We start from the raw sequence: 17,980 nt of genomic DNA on the forward strand, positions 1-17,980 counted from the left end.
ATGACAGGCTGTAAAGTAGCGAGTGAAACGTAGGTTTGTCAAATTTCCAGAATTATTCTGCAGCAGTTTTCAGGTATTATATGTGAGCAAGTCAGAAAGAAAAATATCACAGGACTGTTAACAACTTGTTATTTATTTTATGAAATGATGCAAACAAAGAAAATCCATAGATATTACAAGTCATAGAGTCACAAAGTCGTTTGGAGCACCAACGCAACAATCAGCTGAATGGCCTGTAATAATTCTGAAAACCCGAAAGTTCATCCTGAACTAGCAAAGGACACAAAATAGAAGCTGCTGGAAAAGCTCAGGCAGCATTTATGAAGAGAATGAGTCGCAGGTCAATAGGATAGTGAAGAAGATGTTTGGTATGCTTTCCTTTATCGGTCAGAGCATGGAGTTGAGAGATCATGTTGTGGCTGTTGGGCCATTTTCGGAATATTGTCTGTAGTTCTGGTCACCCTCCCCTCCAGGAAGGATGTTGTGAAACTTGAAAAGGTTCAGGAAAGATTCACAAGGATGTTGCCAGGGTTGGAGGGTTTAAACTACAGGGAGAGACTGAATAATCTGGGGCTGTTTTCCCTGGAGTGTTGGAGACTGAGGGGGTGACCTTATAGAGGTTTATAAAATCACGAGGGGCATGGATAGGATAAATAAACAGGATCTTTTTTTCCCTGGGGGAGTCTAGAACTAGTGGACATAGGTTTAGGGAGAGAAGGGAAAGATTTAAAAGAGATCTAAGGGACTTTTCCAAGCAGAGGACGGTGTGTGTATGCAATGTGCTGCCAGAGGAAGTGGTGGAGGCTTACTACATTGAAAGGGCTTTGGGATGGGTATACGAATAGGACTTAGAGGGATATGGGCCAAATGCTGGCAAATAGGACGAGATTCATTTCGGATGTCTCATCGGCATGGACGGGTTGGACTGCAGGGTCTGTTTTCGTGCTGTCCAACTCTATGATTCTAAATCAAAGTTAATGTTTTGGATCCGGTGACCCTTCGTCAGAACTCAAGGGACTAGCAAGGACCATGAAAAGAGTTCCTTGTAGTCACGGGGCGTGACATTTTAAGGTAAAGTGACCCGTTGTAGTCTCTTTCGTTTATATGTCCTAGAATTAGTAAAACAAACCTGCTTCCAATTGGGCTAGCAGTAAATATACCCCCCCCCAATCAATCCATTTTCTCGTGCAGGACTTGCTTGCGGTGATCCATGAATGTTGACAATCCTTGAAAATGTGTTGTTTTCTGTTCACAGGAGCTGCTTCCGGCGGTGCCGCCGCCATATTCCCGAGGCTGCTCTTGGACGGACTGAGTCGATGTCGGTGAGGCCGTTCGTGTGTCCGGGCAACACCGCTTCACCGTTTAACTGGACAGAAGTTAACTGGTGGGGCGAGCCAAGAACAAAATGATCCACAGCCTGTTTCTCATCAACAGCACCGGCGATATCTTTCTGGAGAAACACTGGAAGAGTGTGGTGAGCCGGTCGGTCTGTGACTATTTCTTCGAGGCCCAGGAGAAAGCCGGGGAGGCGGATAATGTGCCTCCGGTTATCCCCACACCCCACCACTACTTGGTCAGCACCTACAGAGACAAGATCTTCTTTGTTGCTGTCATTCAGTCCGAAGTGCCTCCTCTATTTGTAATTGAGTTTCTCCATCGAGTGGCAGAAACTTTGCAGGTTTGTACATCCACGCTCACACATTATTGGGGGGGGGAGAATGGGAATAAAAAGTGTCTCAATGTAAACCAGACGAGCTTCGGCGTCTGTCATTGTATTTCGACGCGAAGTGAATCTATTTGCAGGAGAATCTTATTTGGGAAATATATTTATGTTACACTTAACATTGAACGTGTGTCAGCTAGGGCCTGGGTGGGAGTCAGACGATTGTTGGCTTCAAGTCCCCCTCCAGAGACTTGAGTGCAAAATTCAAGGCTGACACTGGAGAGACCGTGTAGCCATTGGAGCCTGCTTCAGCGTTCGATACAACCCTCTTGGGCTTAACTAAACTTCCCAAAATGCTCCCAAATTCCTTGAGACACCTATTCAGGGAGAACTGCACACATTGTTGGAGAGGGTGCCTGAGACGAGAGGAAATGGAGCTCCTGCCTACCTTCTCAGGTGGACATAAGATCCTTTTGGCACTGTCACAGAGAAGGGGAATCATTTCAGCGTAAGCAACACCATTATCATGTAGTCATGATTTGGAGATGCCAGTGTTGGACTGGGGTGTGCAAAGTTAAAAATCTCACAACACCAGGTTATAGTCCAACAGGTTTAATTGGAAGCACACTAGCTTTCGGAGCAGCGCTCCGTAAGCTAGTATACTTCCAGTTAAACCTGTTGGACCATTATCATGTCAGACATGATTTACAGTGTTCAGATTTCTGACCCAAAAGTGACTGCAGTTGTTTAAAAAGTAGTTGATAGCTATAAATGATATTGGGTGGGCCTGAGGCTGTAAAATGTCCAATAAATGCATATTGTTCAGAATCTTCAGTGTGACACAAATAGTTTAATTTTTAAAAATGCATTATCATGTTGTTCTTCAGGACTATTTTGGAGAATGCTCTGAGGCTTCAATTAAGGATAATGTTGTTATCGTGTATGAACTTCTGGAAGAAATGTTGGATAATGGTTTTCCATTGGCTACTGAATCCAATATCTTAAAAGAATTAATTAAACCTCCTACAATTCTTCGTTCTGTTGTTAACACGATTACGGGTAAGAATTGGTTCTTCTACCTCATCAAAAGAATGTGTTCAGAAGTATGAGGATTCTTTTTAATAATAGGAAGAAACTTTTTCTCTGGCACTGTTAGCCAAAGTCACTGCCTGTTAGCCAAAGTCACAGAAGTAAGAATTTACAAAACAACTGAAGAGGAATTAAGACACTCCTTTCCATGTTGAGATTTGGAATATATTACCTGAGTCATAGATCCTGTATGTACAATTAGCAGGCATATTTGAAGAGGATCTAGTTATGAGGTTATTGGGAAAAGGCTGATGTATGAGACTAAATCAAATTGATCTTTAAGAGGCGTAGACTGACCAATCTCCTCCTGTATTGTAAGATTCTAAATCTGCACCTTTACGCCAACTTTGGTATTGAGCAATGGGTATACACACATGGACCATCAACAGATTGGAGATACGGATCATGTTTATTGTACTTCAGTTACACTGATATGCTTTTGGATGTCCATGTACAGTATATGTCAAATTGCCATGCAACAAACCTCAGTAAAGTTAAGAGCTCATGAAATAATAGCAACAGTGGCAATATATATTCAAAACCAGCTGAATGACAGGAAACAGCAGTGGTTAATGGAAACAAAACCAGAAATTTCTGAAAAACGTCAGCAGGTACTGGCATCATTTATGGACAGACATCAGTTAACATTTTCGGTTGAGTGACCTTTCCTCCGATCTGATGGGAAAATGTCTGTTAATATGCAGAAGATAAGGTGGGGGGTAAACAGTAAACGATAGGTGAGAAATGAGTCCGAAGATGGAGATGAACAGTTGGACAGACAAAGGAATGGACAATGATCTGGCTAGCAGCATGAATAGCTATTAATGGGGACTGTTAGTGCTAGCAATGGGTTGTGTGTAATAGCAGACTATGCGATAACATGACCTGGTGTGGGGTGTTGGGGTCAGAATATGAAAGAGCTCCAGCCCTAAAGTTATTGAATTCTGTTGAGACCAGAAGGATCCCCAAGTGGAAAATGATGTAACAGTCTTCCAGCTTCACTGGAACATTGCAGCAAGCCTGAGTCGAAAGATGTTAGCCAGGGAACAGGATGAAGTATGGAAGTGGTTAATGGATGTTTTGCAAACTGGAGAAAGGTTACATTGGAATGCCCCAGGGGTTGATGTCAAGTGTCATATTCTTCCTGGTGTATATGAATAATTTATACCAGGGCACAATTTCAGAATTTGACTGACACAAAATTTAGTTTTATAATTAACTGAGAGGAGGGTCATGCAAAACCTCAAATGGACATACATGGCTTGCAGGAAATGTAGTAAAGTGAGAAGTGATTCATTTTGGTGGAAAGATCATGAATGGGTCGTTTAAAAATAGAATTTTAAAAAGGGTGCTGAAGGAGGTTGACAGATATATTTGTAGAAATGTGGAGGTCAGTTGTCTAGTTTGCAATGCAGAGTGACAACAAAAACAACACAGGCTCAATTAATGCACCAGTTGAGCTACCATGAAGGCCCCACATTCTCAACCTCGCCTGAGGCATGGTGACCCTCTGGTTATCTCACCATTAGTCATTTATTTCATGAGAGATCAGCCCTGTGCTACTATGGTGACTTGACCTTTACTGATTTCTGTAGATAAAGTTAAAGTGGCAGGAAGGTTGAAAGTGCAGTTAATAAGGCATCTTGGATTTATCAGTAGAGGAATTGAGTACAAAATCATGGCTGAACACAATTTCCCTCATCTGGAGTATTGGGTTTAATTCTGAGTGTCATACTTGGGGAAGGATGTAGACAGGGTACAGGAAAGATTCACAAAATGATTCCAGCAATAAGGAACGAGTTATGTGGACATATTGAGAGAGAGTTCAACTGGGAAAAGAGAAAATTGAGAGGAAAATGGACAAGTATTCAAAATCATGAGATGTTTGGACAGAGTAGATGTAGAATCTGTTGGCATTGATAAAAGGATTGAGATTTTTGGTACCTGTGAAACAAACTGGCAACATATGACAAAGCTTTCTTACGTTGCGAGTGGTTGGGATTGAAATGCACTGTCTGTGAATATCATGGAAGCATGTTCAATAGAAGCATTCAAGGGGAAATTGTGAAGTGATCTGAATGGAAAGGTGAGTAGGCCTACAAGGAGAAAGTGGCCAGGTGAATTGCTTCTTCAAACAGCCAGCATAATCTGTTCAAATCAGTCTGAACAGAGAAGTTACACACTTCCAAAGCAGGTGGGACTTGAAACCAGGCCTCCTGGTTCATAGGTAGGCACAGTAACACTGTGCCACAAAAGCCCTTCTTGCATTCTTATATGCTGTGGCCAATCTGTAAGATAACACATCTTATCTTTCTGTAACTGGCCACATAAGTGAAAATGACAATGCTGTTTAAAATCATTTCCGCTTCCCAGTTGAAACTTGCTAAAATATGCACATCATGGTTCCATAGCTGAGAGGAAAAGAAGGAGGGGCTGCACTATCGCCACCAGCAAGTGGATTTTTCAGTTCAAATTACTGAAATGGTCAAAAAGTACTCAAACTAAGATTTCCTTGTCCTTCATCCAATTTCCTTAATTAAAATGCTTAGTATGCGGAAAAGTTTAAATATCTCTTTGGATTGTGTAGGAACTATAACGTTGAGTGTTTTCCATTGTTTAAAAACCCATCTTGTAGAGTGCAGATTTATCCCAGTGTTAGTGTTACACTACCACAAGAAATGGATGGTTATGCCTTATGTTTTTAATTGTTAGGTAGCAGTAATGTAGGAGATCAACTTCCAACGGGCCAATTGTCCAATATCCCATGGCGAAGAGCAGGAGTCAAATATACAAATAATGAAGCTTATTTTGATGTTACGGAGGAAATTGATGCCATCATTGACAAATCAGGTAACAAGTTCATTTTAAACTATTGTATTCAATGTAGCCAATCAGATCCTACAGCTATTAGAAAGAAAACCATTTCAGTTAAAGGAAAAAGTATTCCATAAGTCTTCTCATAAGTCTTCAATATGCTAAACGTTAAGTAATTTTGTTTTGTAAATAGTTTGCACAAAAAATCTTACATTTTAAGTAGTTTTAGGTTTGCTAGTTTATTTTTGTGCTAGGATCAACGGTCTTTGCTGAAATCCAGGGCGTTATCGATGCTTGCATCAAGCTAACTGGAATGCCAGACCTCACCCTTTCCTTTATGGTAAGTACTATATTTACTTAATTCACAGAAGTTGAGAGATCCCTTAACTACATCCATAATCTGCTAATGTAAACATTTAATAAAGTTCTTCAGTTTACTTCATTCATTTAAATCTTCAAACACTAATTACTCATGCCTAAAAGTGCATCCTAATTTTCATCAATGGTAGAATCCAAGGCTGCTAGATGATGTCAGCTTCCACCCATGTGTTCGCTTTAAAAGATGGGAATCTGAGCGAGTTCTGTCATTCATTCCTCCAGATGGAAATTTCCGTTTGATGTCTTACCATGTCAGCTCTCAAAAGTAAGGGGTTTTTTTTGCGTTTTTGAAAATTTATTTTAAGAAAAGCATATCCTTGGATAATAAATAGGAAATAACTGATGTACTTAACTAGTTTTATAGGAAAGTTTTATAGGCAATTTCTGTGTATTCATTTGATATTATTAGTATTGCCAACTAATGTTCAATATTGATAAATTAAACTTGATACTGGCAGGTGGTATCTTGAGAATTGGAAGACTTCAACATTTTGGTCAGTTCATCAGTAATGAAAAATAAAATGCTCAAACCAGTTTTCATTTTTCTCTTTGAAGCTCAGGCTACCAAATGAAAGCGTTTGAGTCGCTTTCAGGTTGGCCCGACACTCTTATTGTTCTGGTGAGATGGGTCACATTCTCAACTCTAACTTCCATGTTAAATGGAGTGCTGACTGTAAAATGCCTCTGTTTCCTCCTGATCTGGTATTTTTCTACTTCATTATAATAAGAGTTATTTGAGATAAATTTGCATGAGGAGAAAGTAGAGTCTTTCGAAGGGGCTTCATCAAGTCAAGCCAAAGCAACTAAAATCTCATTTAGATTTTTGACCAAGCTTTTGGCCATGTTGCCCTAATACTGTTTTGTAGTAAGGGTCCTAATTTTGCTTTATAAGGCTCCTACTTTAAATATTTTGCAGTGGTAAAGGTATAAATATAAAAGTTCTTAGAGGGCAGGCTAGAGTCAAAACACCAAATGATTGAGAATGGAAAGATAGTGGTGATTTTGAAAGTCAAGTGGAACAAAGCAGTGGACAAGACTTGAATAGGAGAATTAAAAAGCGGTAGGAGCGACACAGGAAAACTTATTGATGTGGTAAAAGTGGATTTACAGAAGGCATTCACTCAGGTTCCATATAGAAACTTGTTTGCTGAAGTTAATATTCATTGCAGTTTATATAGCTTCTTAAGTGGTCGATGATAGGAGTAATGGATATGTACTCAAATTGGAAAGTAATGACGAATGATGTCCCAATAATATACTTGGAATTACTGGGTGCCCTAGTGCATGAATCACAACTTTGGAATGCAAGTAAAGCAAGTAATCAGGAATACAAATGGATTGTTGATGTTGATTGCAAGAAAAATCCAGTATAATTGTAAGGAAGTGTTGTCATAACTGTAAAAACATAAAAACTAGGAGTAGGCAACTTAGCCTCTCAAGCCTATTCTGTCTTTTATAATCATGGCTGATGTCATCTCAGCCTCAGCTCCACTTACCTGCCTGTTCTCCATAATCCTTCAGTCCATTTTTATTTAGAAACCTGTCTATGTATATTCCATGTCCCAGCATCTACTCCTCTCGGAGGTAAGACCATAAGACATAGGAGTGGAAGTAAGGCCATTCGGCCCATCGAGTCCACTCCGCCATTCAATCATGGCTGATGAGCATTTCAGCTCCACTTACCAGCATTCTCCCCGTAGCCCTTAATTCCTCTAGACAACAAGAACCTATCAATCTCGGCCTTGAAGACATTTAGCGTCCCGGCTTCCACTGCACTCCGTGGCAATGAATTCCACAGGCCCACCACTCTCTGGTTGAAGAAATGTCTCCGCATTTCTGTTCTGAAATGACCCCCTCTAATTCTAAGGCTGTGTCCACGGGTCCTAGTCTCCTCGCCTAACAGAAACAATTTCCTAGCATCCACCTTTTCAAAGCCATGTATTATTTTGTACGTCTCTATTAGATCTCCCCTTAATCTTCTAAACTCCAATGAATACAATCCCAGGATCCTCAGCCGTTCCTCATATGCTAGACCTGTCATTCCAGGGATCATCCATGTGAATCTCCGCTGGACACGTTCCAGTGCCAGTATGTCCTTCCTGAGGTGTGGGGACAAAAACTGGACACAGTACTCCAAATGGGGCCTAACCAGAGCTTTATAAAGTCTTAGTAGTACATCTCTGCTTTTATTCTTTTTGCCAAAGTGCAAGACCTCGCACTTGCTCACGTTAAATTCCATCAGCCATTTCCTGGACCACTCTCCCAACCTGTCTAGATCCTTCTGTAGCCTCCCCACTTCCTCAGTACTACCTGCCTGTCCACCTAACTTCGTATCATCGGCAAACTTTGCTAGAATGCCCCCGGTTCCCTCATCCAAATCATTAATATATAATGCGAACAGCTGTGGCCCCAGCACCGAACCCTGCGGGACACCGCTCGTCACCGGCTGCCATTCTGAAAAAGAACCTTTTATCCCAACTCTCTGCCTTCTGTTAGACAGCCAATCCTCAATCCATCCCAGCAGCTCACCTCGAACACCATGGGCCCTCACCTTGCTCAGCAGCCTCCCGTGTGGCACCTTATCAAAGGCCTTTTGAAAGTCCAGATAGACCACATCCACTGGGTTTCCCTGGTCTAACCTACTTGTTACCTCTTCAAAAAATTCCAACAGGTTTGTCAGGCATGACCTCCCTTTACTAAATCCATGCTGACTTGTTCTAATCAGACTCTGCTCTTCCAAGAATTTAGAAACCTCATCCTTAATGATGGATTCTAGAATTTTACCAACAACCGAGGTTAAGCTGATTGGCCTATACTTTTCCTTCTTTTGCCTTGAACCTTTCTTGAACAAGGGGGTTACTACAGCCATCTTCCAATCATCCGGGACCTTTCCTGACTCCAGTGACTCTTGAAAGATCTCAACCAATGCCTCTGCTATTTCCTCAGCCACCTCTCTCAGAACTCTAGGGTGTATCCCATCGGGGCCAGGAGATTTATCAATTTTAAGACTTTTTAACTTTTCTAGCACTCTCTCTTTCGTAATGGCAACCATACTCAACTCAGCCCCGTGACACCCTTTAATTTTTGGGATATTACTCATGTCTTCCACTGTGAAAACTGACGCAAAGTACTTGTTAAGTTCTCCTGCTATTTCCTTATCTCCCATCACTAAGCTCCCTGCATCAGTTTGAAGTGGCCCAATGTCTACTTTTGCCTGTCGTTTGTTTCTTATGTACTGAAAGAAACTTTTACTATTATTTCTAATATTACTGGCTAGCCTACCTTCATATTTGATCCTCTCCTTTCTTATTACACTCTTTGTTATCCTCTGTTTGCTTTTGTATCCTTCCCAATCTTCTGATTTCCCACTGTTCTTAGCCACTTTATAGGATCTCTCTTTTTCTTTAATACATTTCCTGACTTCCTTTGTCAGCCAAGGTTGTCTAATCCCTCCCCGGTTAATCTTTCTTTTCTTGGGAATGAACCTCTGTACAGTGTCCTCAATTATACCTACAAACTCCTGCCATTTTTGCTCTAGTGTCTTCCCGGTTAGCCTCTGCTTCCAGTCTATTTTAGTCAGTTCCTCTCTCATGCCTTCATAATTACCTTTATTCAACTGTAACACCATTACATCAGATTTTGCCTTCTCCCTTTCAAACTCCAGACTGAACTCTACCATATTATGGTCGCTACTTCCTAAGGGTTCCCTTACTTTAAGATCTTTTATAGAGTCTGGTTCATTGCAAAGCACTAGGTCCAGAATAGCCTGCTCTCTTGTGGGCTCCATGACAAGCTGTTCCAAAAAGCCATCCTGTAAGCATTCCATGAATTCCCTTTCTTTAGATCCACTAGCAACATTATTTACCCAGTCCACCTGCATATTGAAGTCTCCCATGATCAATGTAACCTTGCCTTTCTGACATGCCTTCTCTATTTCCCGGTACATGTTGCGTCCCTGGTCCTGACCACTGTTAGGAGGTCTGTACACAACTCCAATTATGGTTTTTTTGCCTTTGTGGTTCCTCAATTCCACCCACACAGATTCCACATCATCCGACGCTATGTCATTCAATACCATAGATTTAATTTTGTTCTTAACTAACAAGGCAACCCCACCTCTCTGTCTTTTCGATAAGTTGAAAAACCATGGAGGTTTAACTGCCAGTCCTGACCCCCCTGTAACCAAGTCTGTGATGCCTACTACATCATAATCATTCACTATTATCTGTGCCATTAGTTCATCGGCTTTGTTATGAATGCTACGAGCATTCAGGTAAAGTGCCTTAATGCTAACTTCCTTATCATTAGAGATGTTGGAAGTCATATGTCTTAAGTTATCCTTGCTTTTTTCTGCATTCTCAGTCTGCCTCAATTTTAAATCCGCCTGGAAACATGCTATCCTGCTGCTTATCTTTCCATTTACCTCCATACTCCCTGGTCGCTTTCACTTTCCCTTCCCCCCCCCCCAACTCAGAAGTTTAAAGTCCTACTGACCACCCTATTTATCCTCTTCGCTAGAACATTGGTACCTGATCGGTTCAGGTGGAGACCGTCCCAACGGTACAGATCCCCCCTGTTCCAAAACTGATGCCAATGCCCCATGAAGTGGAATCCCTCTTTCCCACACCAACCCCTTAGCCACGTGTTTACTTGCCTAATTTTCTTGTCCCTATGCCAATTGGCACGTGGCTCGGGCAGTAATCCAGAGATTATGACCCTTGAGGACCTGTGCTTCAATTTCCTGCCTAGTGCTTCGTAATGCCCAAACAGGTCCTCCACCCTAGTCTTGCCTATGTTGTTGGTACCAACGTGGACCACAACAACTGGATCCTCCCCCTCTCGCTCCAATATCCTTTCAAGCCGGTCAGAGATGTCTCGCACCCTGGCACCGGGCAGGCAACACACCATGCGAGACTCCCGATCCGGCTTGCAAAGGATACTATCTGTCCCCCTAATTATAGAATCCCCTATAACCACTACTTGTCTATTAGCTCCCCCCTCTTGAATGGCCTTCTGCACCATGGTGCCTTGGTCAGTTGGCTCATCCTGTCCAGAGCCCTTTTCCTCATCCGAACAGGGAGCAACAATCTCGTACCTGTTGGACAAGGTCAAGGGCTGAGGCTCCTCCACTCCTGAACTCCGGTTCCCCCTACCTGCCTCACTTACAGTCACACTCTTTTGTGCCTGATCACTAGCTGAGTGTGAATTAATTAATCTCCCAGGTGTGACTGCCTCCTGAAACAAAGCATCCAGGTAACTCTCCCCCTCCCGGATATGCCGCAGTGTTTGAAGCTCAGATTCCAGATCATCAACTCTGATCCGGAGTTCTTCCAGCAACCAACACTTGCTGCAGATGTGGTCACTGCCGTTCACAATGGGATCAGCCAGCTCCCACATCATACAGCAACAGCACATCACCTGCCCAGCATCTCTGCTTAGTTAGTTAATTACTTACTTTGTACAAGTATGAGTTAGAATACCTTCTGATACCTCTCTGCTATAGTTTTTTTTTACCCTAAGTAAGGAATTCCACAAACTTGCAACCCTTTTGAGGGAAGTAAGTTTTCCTCCTCTGTTTTCAATCTGCTACCCCTTATCCTAAAACCTCTTTCTGGATCGCCTTATATGTAGAAACTTCCTTTCTATGTCAGCTTTGTCAATCTCCTTTAGCATCTTTTTATGGCTGAATTAGATCTCTCGTTCTTCTAATCTCCAAAGAGTATAGGCCTGAACTGCTTAAACTTTTCTTGTAAGACAAGTCCCTTATCTCTGAAATTAATCTAATTCCTCCTCTGATCTGCCTGTTTATATAGAATCTTACACTGTCTTGAGTATTGAGTTTTGGTCTCCTTGCTAAACAAAGAATATGATTATGTTCAATGAATATTGGCTCGATTAATCCCTGATGTGAGGGGGGCGAGCAGGTTGGGCCTTTACCCATTGGACTTCAGATTAATAAGGGCAATCTTAGTTAAGTGCACAATTTGCTGAGGTGAGTTGACAAGGTGAATGCTGCAAGATGTTTCCTATTGCAGAAAAGTGTAGGCGCAGGAGACACGGTTTATCGATGCAAATTTAGTTTTTTTTGAGAGCTTCTTCAATTGTAGAATTGTCTTCAGAGAGCAGCAATCATAGGAGCAGGCATAGGCCCCTTGTTTCGTGGATTACTGCTGATAACGTTTCACCTCCTTGCTTATCAAGAACTTATCCAGAACTTATCCATCTGTCTTAAAAGCAATCCAAGACGATGCTTTCACAGCCTTTTAGAGATTCAACCCTGAGGGGAAAAAACTTCTGCTCCTCTGTCTCAACCTGATTTTTAACCAGTGGCCCAGAAGTCTGGATTCACTTACAAGAGGAAACATCCTTTCCATATTGACCCTATACATTGAGACTGAAGGGTTATTGGGAGGGAGACATGGGAAGTCAAATTTGAGCCAACAGTGTCGGAGCAGGATTGACTAGTTTCCTACTCAGTTCTTCTATTACTTCCATTCCCTGAAAAATTGAAGCTTAAATGGGAATTTGATTAAGACTTCAGATTCTGAATAAAAAATTGTCAGCTGCTGTTAACCAATCAAAATCTCAAAACAAAAAAATTGGGATCTGAAACCATACTAGTCAAGATTTGTATTTTCAGCTTGGTGGCAATACCGGTTTACGTAAAACACAACATCAGCTTCAGAGAAAATGGATCTACAGGGCGATTTGATGTAACGGTTGGGCCAAAACAGACCATGGGAAAGACACTGGAGAATGTTCTAATGATTATTCATATGCCTAAAGGAGTGCTTAATATGACCCTGACTGCAGCACAGGGCATTTACACATTTGATCCAGTTACCAAGGTAAGTCCCAGCATCTGAGTTATTATTATGCAATATGTAATGTTAGTTACCATTGATAAGATTTTAAACATATTGAAAATAATCCTTAAGATTAACTTAATTTCTCAGAGGGAAGTGACAGATTTAATAATTTGATGTGATTGTGGCTTTCTCCCAGGTGTTAAATTGGGATATTGGAAAAATTACTTTGCCCAAGTTACCAACTTTAAAGGGATTGGTTAACCTACAATCTGGAGCACCCAAACCAGAAGAGAATCCAACAATTAACATTCAGTTTCGAATCCAACAACTTGCTGTATCAGGTGAGAAAAAAATGTGGGGTTGACTTTCAAGAATGCTGACAAGACAGTAATAAAAATAGCTGTGAAGGTAGGAGACAGCAGGTGGTGGTGAAATGTTTCCAGCCTGGAGGCCAACAACCAGCAGTGTGCTGCAAGGATCTTATTATATAAGATCACTGATTTGTACCTGTTTTTAAAACTTTTTTTGCATGTCACAATTCAGAACTTAGTAGTAAATGTGATACACCTATTGGAAAGGAATTTTCCACATCATCTGTAGGTGTAACACAAGATGGGAAAGGAAAATATTGAAGTTGAATTTGTATTGAAAGGAGATAATGGAAAGTTGAAGCTGTTGTATGGCAGTTTTAATAGGCAATGGTGTTGTGTGTTGGGAATTGCATCTACTTTCTTCAGAGACTTGAGTGGATTCTGTACTGATGAGATGCTGTCAAAGAAACATGGCATAATTTCCAATAGGAGCAGAAAAATTATCCCTCGTGTCCTGTTGAATATTTCAGTCAATCAACAGACATTGATTGAGCTGTTCTCATATTGTTGTTCGTGCAAGCTTACTGTCTGTGAATTGACTGTTTCCAAAATGCAATGATTACAATTCAGTAAGTATTTTACTGACTATAAAATGCTTTGAGGTTATGAATGGCACGATTTAAGATTGATGTGTACACTTAAAATACTTCAATATTTAGAGACAGATACATTGAAATGTCTAACTGGGCAAATCTTTGAATACTGAAAATTACCTGATGGTGAAATGGACTCAAATGGTAACTGCCAAAAAATCATTTTAATGGAAGAAACCTCAGTCACAGAAGATTTTCAAATATTGACAATGTTAAAATTGCACCAAGGACCAAAACAAAATCTAATTACATTTTTAATTAATGTTTAAAGGTCTCAGATTGAGTAGGTAGAAACAAAATGTGAATGATTAAGAGGAAGGTGACGTGGACATGATTTGTGAAAATTCAGTTCCTTTGTAACAGTTTCCTCAGTCTGTAATACAATAAGAAAGTACTCATTTAATTACTCATTACAGTAATTATTATTTTGTCATAGATGAGAAGTATTTTGGACCAATATTTAAATGGCAAACTTCTTAAGAATTGAGAAATTTCATCACCCAGAGATGAGTATGGAATTCAGTACAAGTGGTTGAGGCCAAAACAGTGAATATTCAAAGAGCCCTTGTAGCTAAAGGGATCAAGAGATAATAGGAGAGAGTGGGATTGAGGGGGTAAGCTTGATCATCAGTCATGATTGTATTGAATGGTCTACTTGAATTTTGTATGTTTCCATGTAACATTATTGAATATGTTCATTTTTGCCTCTTCTATAGTACTGCCAGCTGGGTCTGGTTGAGACTACACCAATGTCCTGGACATCTTAAGTTTTTTTTTGTGAAACATTATGATGGTTAACAAGATTATCTTTGTACTCTTGGCCCCAACCTGTTGTGTGTCGCTTGTAGCAATTTATAACTTGTGGGATGTGTGTGTTGCTGACTGGCCAGTATTTACTGCCCGTCTCTAGTTGCCCTTAAAGGTCAGCTGCCTCCTTGACCCAGTGCAGTCCATATGCTGTAAATTGACCCACAAAGCTGCTAAGGAGAGAATTCCAAGACCTAGACCCAGTTAGTGAAGGAGTAGTGATATTTCCAAATCAGGCTGCTGAGTGTCTTGAAGGGGTACTTGCAGGTGATATTCCTATGTGTCTGCTGCCCTTGTCCTTAAAGATAGAAGTGATATGTTTTGAAATTGCTGTCTAAGCATCTTGGAATTTCTGCAGTGCCTTTTTGATGGTGGTACAAACTGCTGCTGCTGATGCACTCATCCAGGCAAGTGGGATTTGTCCTAGCATGCTGTCGACTTGTACCTTTGCAGATGATGGATAGGCTTTGGGAAATCAGTTGAGTTACTCACTGCATTATTCCTAACCACTGTGTCTGTGGCTTGTCTAGTTGAGTTTCTGCTTAATAGTAACCAAGGATTGTTGTTAGTGGGGGATTCAGTGATAATTATCTCTTTTTGAAGAGAGTCATGGCTGGGCATTTGTGGTGTGAAATTTATTACCATGGGTCAGCTGAAGCCAGGATAGAAATGCAACAGGAACAAGTTAATTGACCAGACTGTTATGTAACGTCAAGTGACCATCCACACTTCCTCTTATGATGGAGGGGAGGTCATAATAACAAAGTTACATGGATTTAAGTTGTGAAAGTATCGGTCAACATTCTATAGTGAGAATTTTCAGTTTTTTTTTATTTCCTTCCTAGGCTTGAAAGTGAATCGACTGGACATGTATGGAGAAAGATACAAACCATTCAAAGGTGTAAAATATGTCACCAAAGCAGGAAAATTTCAAGTCAGGACATGAGGGCAAGAAAACAATTTGAAGCTTGGATAATTGCCATGTCATCTGGAATTCAACCAAAATGAATTTTTGGAAACTCAACATTTCTGCAATTGATTTAATTGATAAAGAAAAAGGGAAAACATGTAATATTTGTGGGTTAACTGCCTTAATTACAAAGTGTTATTTTAACAGGTATATAAAAACTGGCTACAAGTACTTAATGGGAATTGTTTTCTAAAAATGCATTGTTCAATTGTTTTTCATAAATAAGCACATTTTATATGGTAGTTTATTAAAAACGAGTCAGACTGAATTTTGTATAGTACAGCATAGTAGGAATTACAAATTAGCATTACCTATCCTGGGAAACCTATTAATGCATACATTACTGTTTTAAATAATGGATATAGTCAAAGTATGCAGAATAGAACAGGTTAGTTTGCCAATGTAGCTCAACAAAAGTGCTTAGTATATTATCCACTCTTTGTGCCTGATAACACTTACTAATTACCAACACTTGAAGTAGATTACTTTGAGTTTGAAAGGTTGCCTTTAGTACTGAATGTTCACTGTAATACTCAATACATTTACACTTGTGTCCAGTACAACTCAATTGTCTCAATAAATATTTGTTCCATTTGTTGGGTTGGTGCTGCCTTTTGTACAAAGAAAAATAGTAAGTTTTAAGTCAGATTTTTAGAATGCAGCACTTTTCTGTGAGAAGTCTGACTGAAACAGGTGATTTGCTGATGATTTGCTATCAGTGGACTGGGCAATGTAAATCCAACTTTGAATGGTCAAGGAGATAGGTATACTGAGAAGCTACAGGTAATAAGTTGGAGAACATGAGCCATTTACTACCCTTCGACCAAAAAGTTGATAATGTACTGCACTGTATTATTAAGTAAAAGAGCACCAGAGGATAGCACAATCTCAAGATAATTGACTTGCACTGGCTAAACTGCACTTATCATTCCTGTATGAACATGCACAATTTTATTTAAACTTTCAGCCATCAAAACAAAGGTGAATTTTGATATTTTGTACAGCTTTATCAAGATGCAATTGGTGTATAGCAAATCATGAACATCTTTTAATGCCTGTGGGATGCATGTCACAATTAAAGATATTCAATTTTGACAAACAAAATGTGACAAAATACTTTATTTAAAATTGCAGGTACTTAATGTTGCTAAATTTTAATTCAAAGTCAATCATAGTTAATGAACATACTTGGCTGGATTGTTTATTCTTCAAAACACAATACTCCAAAAAATGTGCAGAATAATAACAATACAAAGTTAAGTATTCTGGTTTTACATATACACTTCACTGGCATAAATAGTATGGCTATAGGATTCCAGATTTGATTGTATGGTTTATTAGTTTGGAGCGAAGTGGTTGTTTCATTTCAGTAATTGACAAAAAAAGTGTTAGACAATATCAAATTTTTCATTTAGACTACAGTGGCAATTTTCTCCATTTCAAGTAATTAGTAGCTAACAAATATTAAATCCAGCAGGGAAAAAAAAGTTGTTACCATTTCAAACAAAACTTGTCCACCTGTGTTGCTTTATTCGATACAGGATTTATGGTTAAAATGCATTAAAGCATCTCAGTTTGATCTGATTTTAATGCCCTCCACTAAACTGAACATGGAGAGATGCTCATGTTAGACTGGGGTAGATAAAGTCAAAAATCAAAACACGATTACAGTCAAACAGGTTTATTTGAAACAAGCTCTGAGGCTCTTTTACTTCCTCAGGCAGTTCGAGAGACAGAATACATTGGACACAGGAATTTATAGAGGAAAAGATCAAAAGGATCATACAACTTAAGCAAATGGTATTGAACAAACCTTGATGGCTATTAAGTCGTTAGAACAGAGGTGCAGGTTTCATTTGATTAATATGTAAATCCCAGAATTTCTTTTAAGTCAGCCTCAGACCTTATCTTGAGGCACTGAGTTTAAAGTTATTTCTATCTCAGACTGGTTTTGTTGCAGAAGCAGGGATTTGTGTAATGCCACATTGACTGTCTATGTGTTTAGAGAACACTAATATCAGCAATCCTGCATTGTTACAAGTCTGTGTTGGAGGACATTTAAGTGTAGGTCCAAAACTGAATGTCCTTGGCCACAGAAGTGTTCCAACACTCGAAAGGAACATTCCTGTCAGGTGCTTGTTGTGCAGTGTCCATTGTGTCATTGAATCTTGATTTTGCCAACATACTACACCTTAGGGCATTCTCTCAAACTGCTGCAAGAGAGAGACAATGTTAGCTGAGTCACGAGTACCTGTTGTGCAAATGGTGGATAATCTCCACATATGTAATGGTAGTATCCACATAAGCTTTGTTATGTGACTGGATCAGATGGTAGTGTGGTTAATATGCAAATGTATTGAACTAACCCAGAGTTGCATGATCCTTTAAATCTTTTACTTAAATTCTGCATCCAATGTGTTCTCTTTCTCAAAGCTGCCTGAAGGAGGAATGTGGGCTACAAAAGCGTGCAGCTTCAAATAAGCCTG

General features: G+C 40.0%; 1 protein-coding gene across 1 annotated transcript; it reads left to right on the top strand.

Annotated features, from left to right (window-relative positions):
* Positions 1 to 506: 506 nt before the first annotated feature.
* LOC140484677 (AP-1 complex subunit mu) lies at positions 507 to 16,089 on the top strand. The gene is made up of 9 exons (XM_072583270.1): positions 507 to 1,071; positions 1,256 to 1,678; positions 2,551 to 2,722; positions 5,465 to 5,602; positions 5,821 to 5,906; positions 6,076 to 6,209; positions 12,585 to 12,792; positions 12,950 to 13,094; positions 15,370 to 16,089. Exons 2-9 carry the CDS (start codon positions 1,406 to 1,408, stop codon positions 15,468 to 15,470), a joined length of 1,257 nt encoding a protein of 418 aa, XP_072439371.1. The 5' UTR covers positions 507 to 1,071; positions 1,256 to 1,405; the 3' UTR covers positions 15,471 to 16,089.
* Positions 16,090 to 17,980: the final 1,891 nt, after the last annotated feature.

The sequence above is a fragment of the Chiloscyllium punctatum genome, chromosome 13 (assembly GCF_047496795.1).
Source record: "Chiloscyllium punctatum isolate Juve2018m chromosome 13, sChiPun1.3, whole genome shotgun sequence".
NCBI classification, from domain to species: Eukaryota; Metazoa; Chordata; class Chondrichthyes; order Orectolobiformes; family Hemiscylliidae; genus Chiloscyllium; species Chiloscyllium punctatum.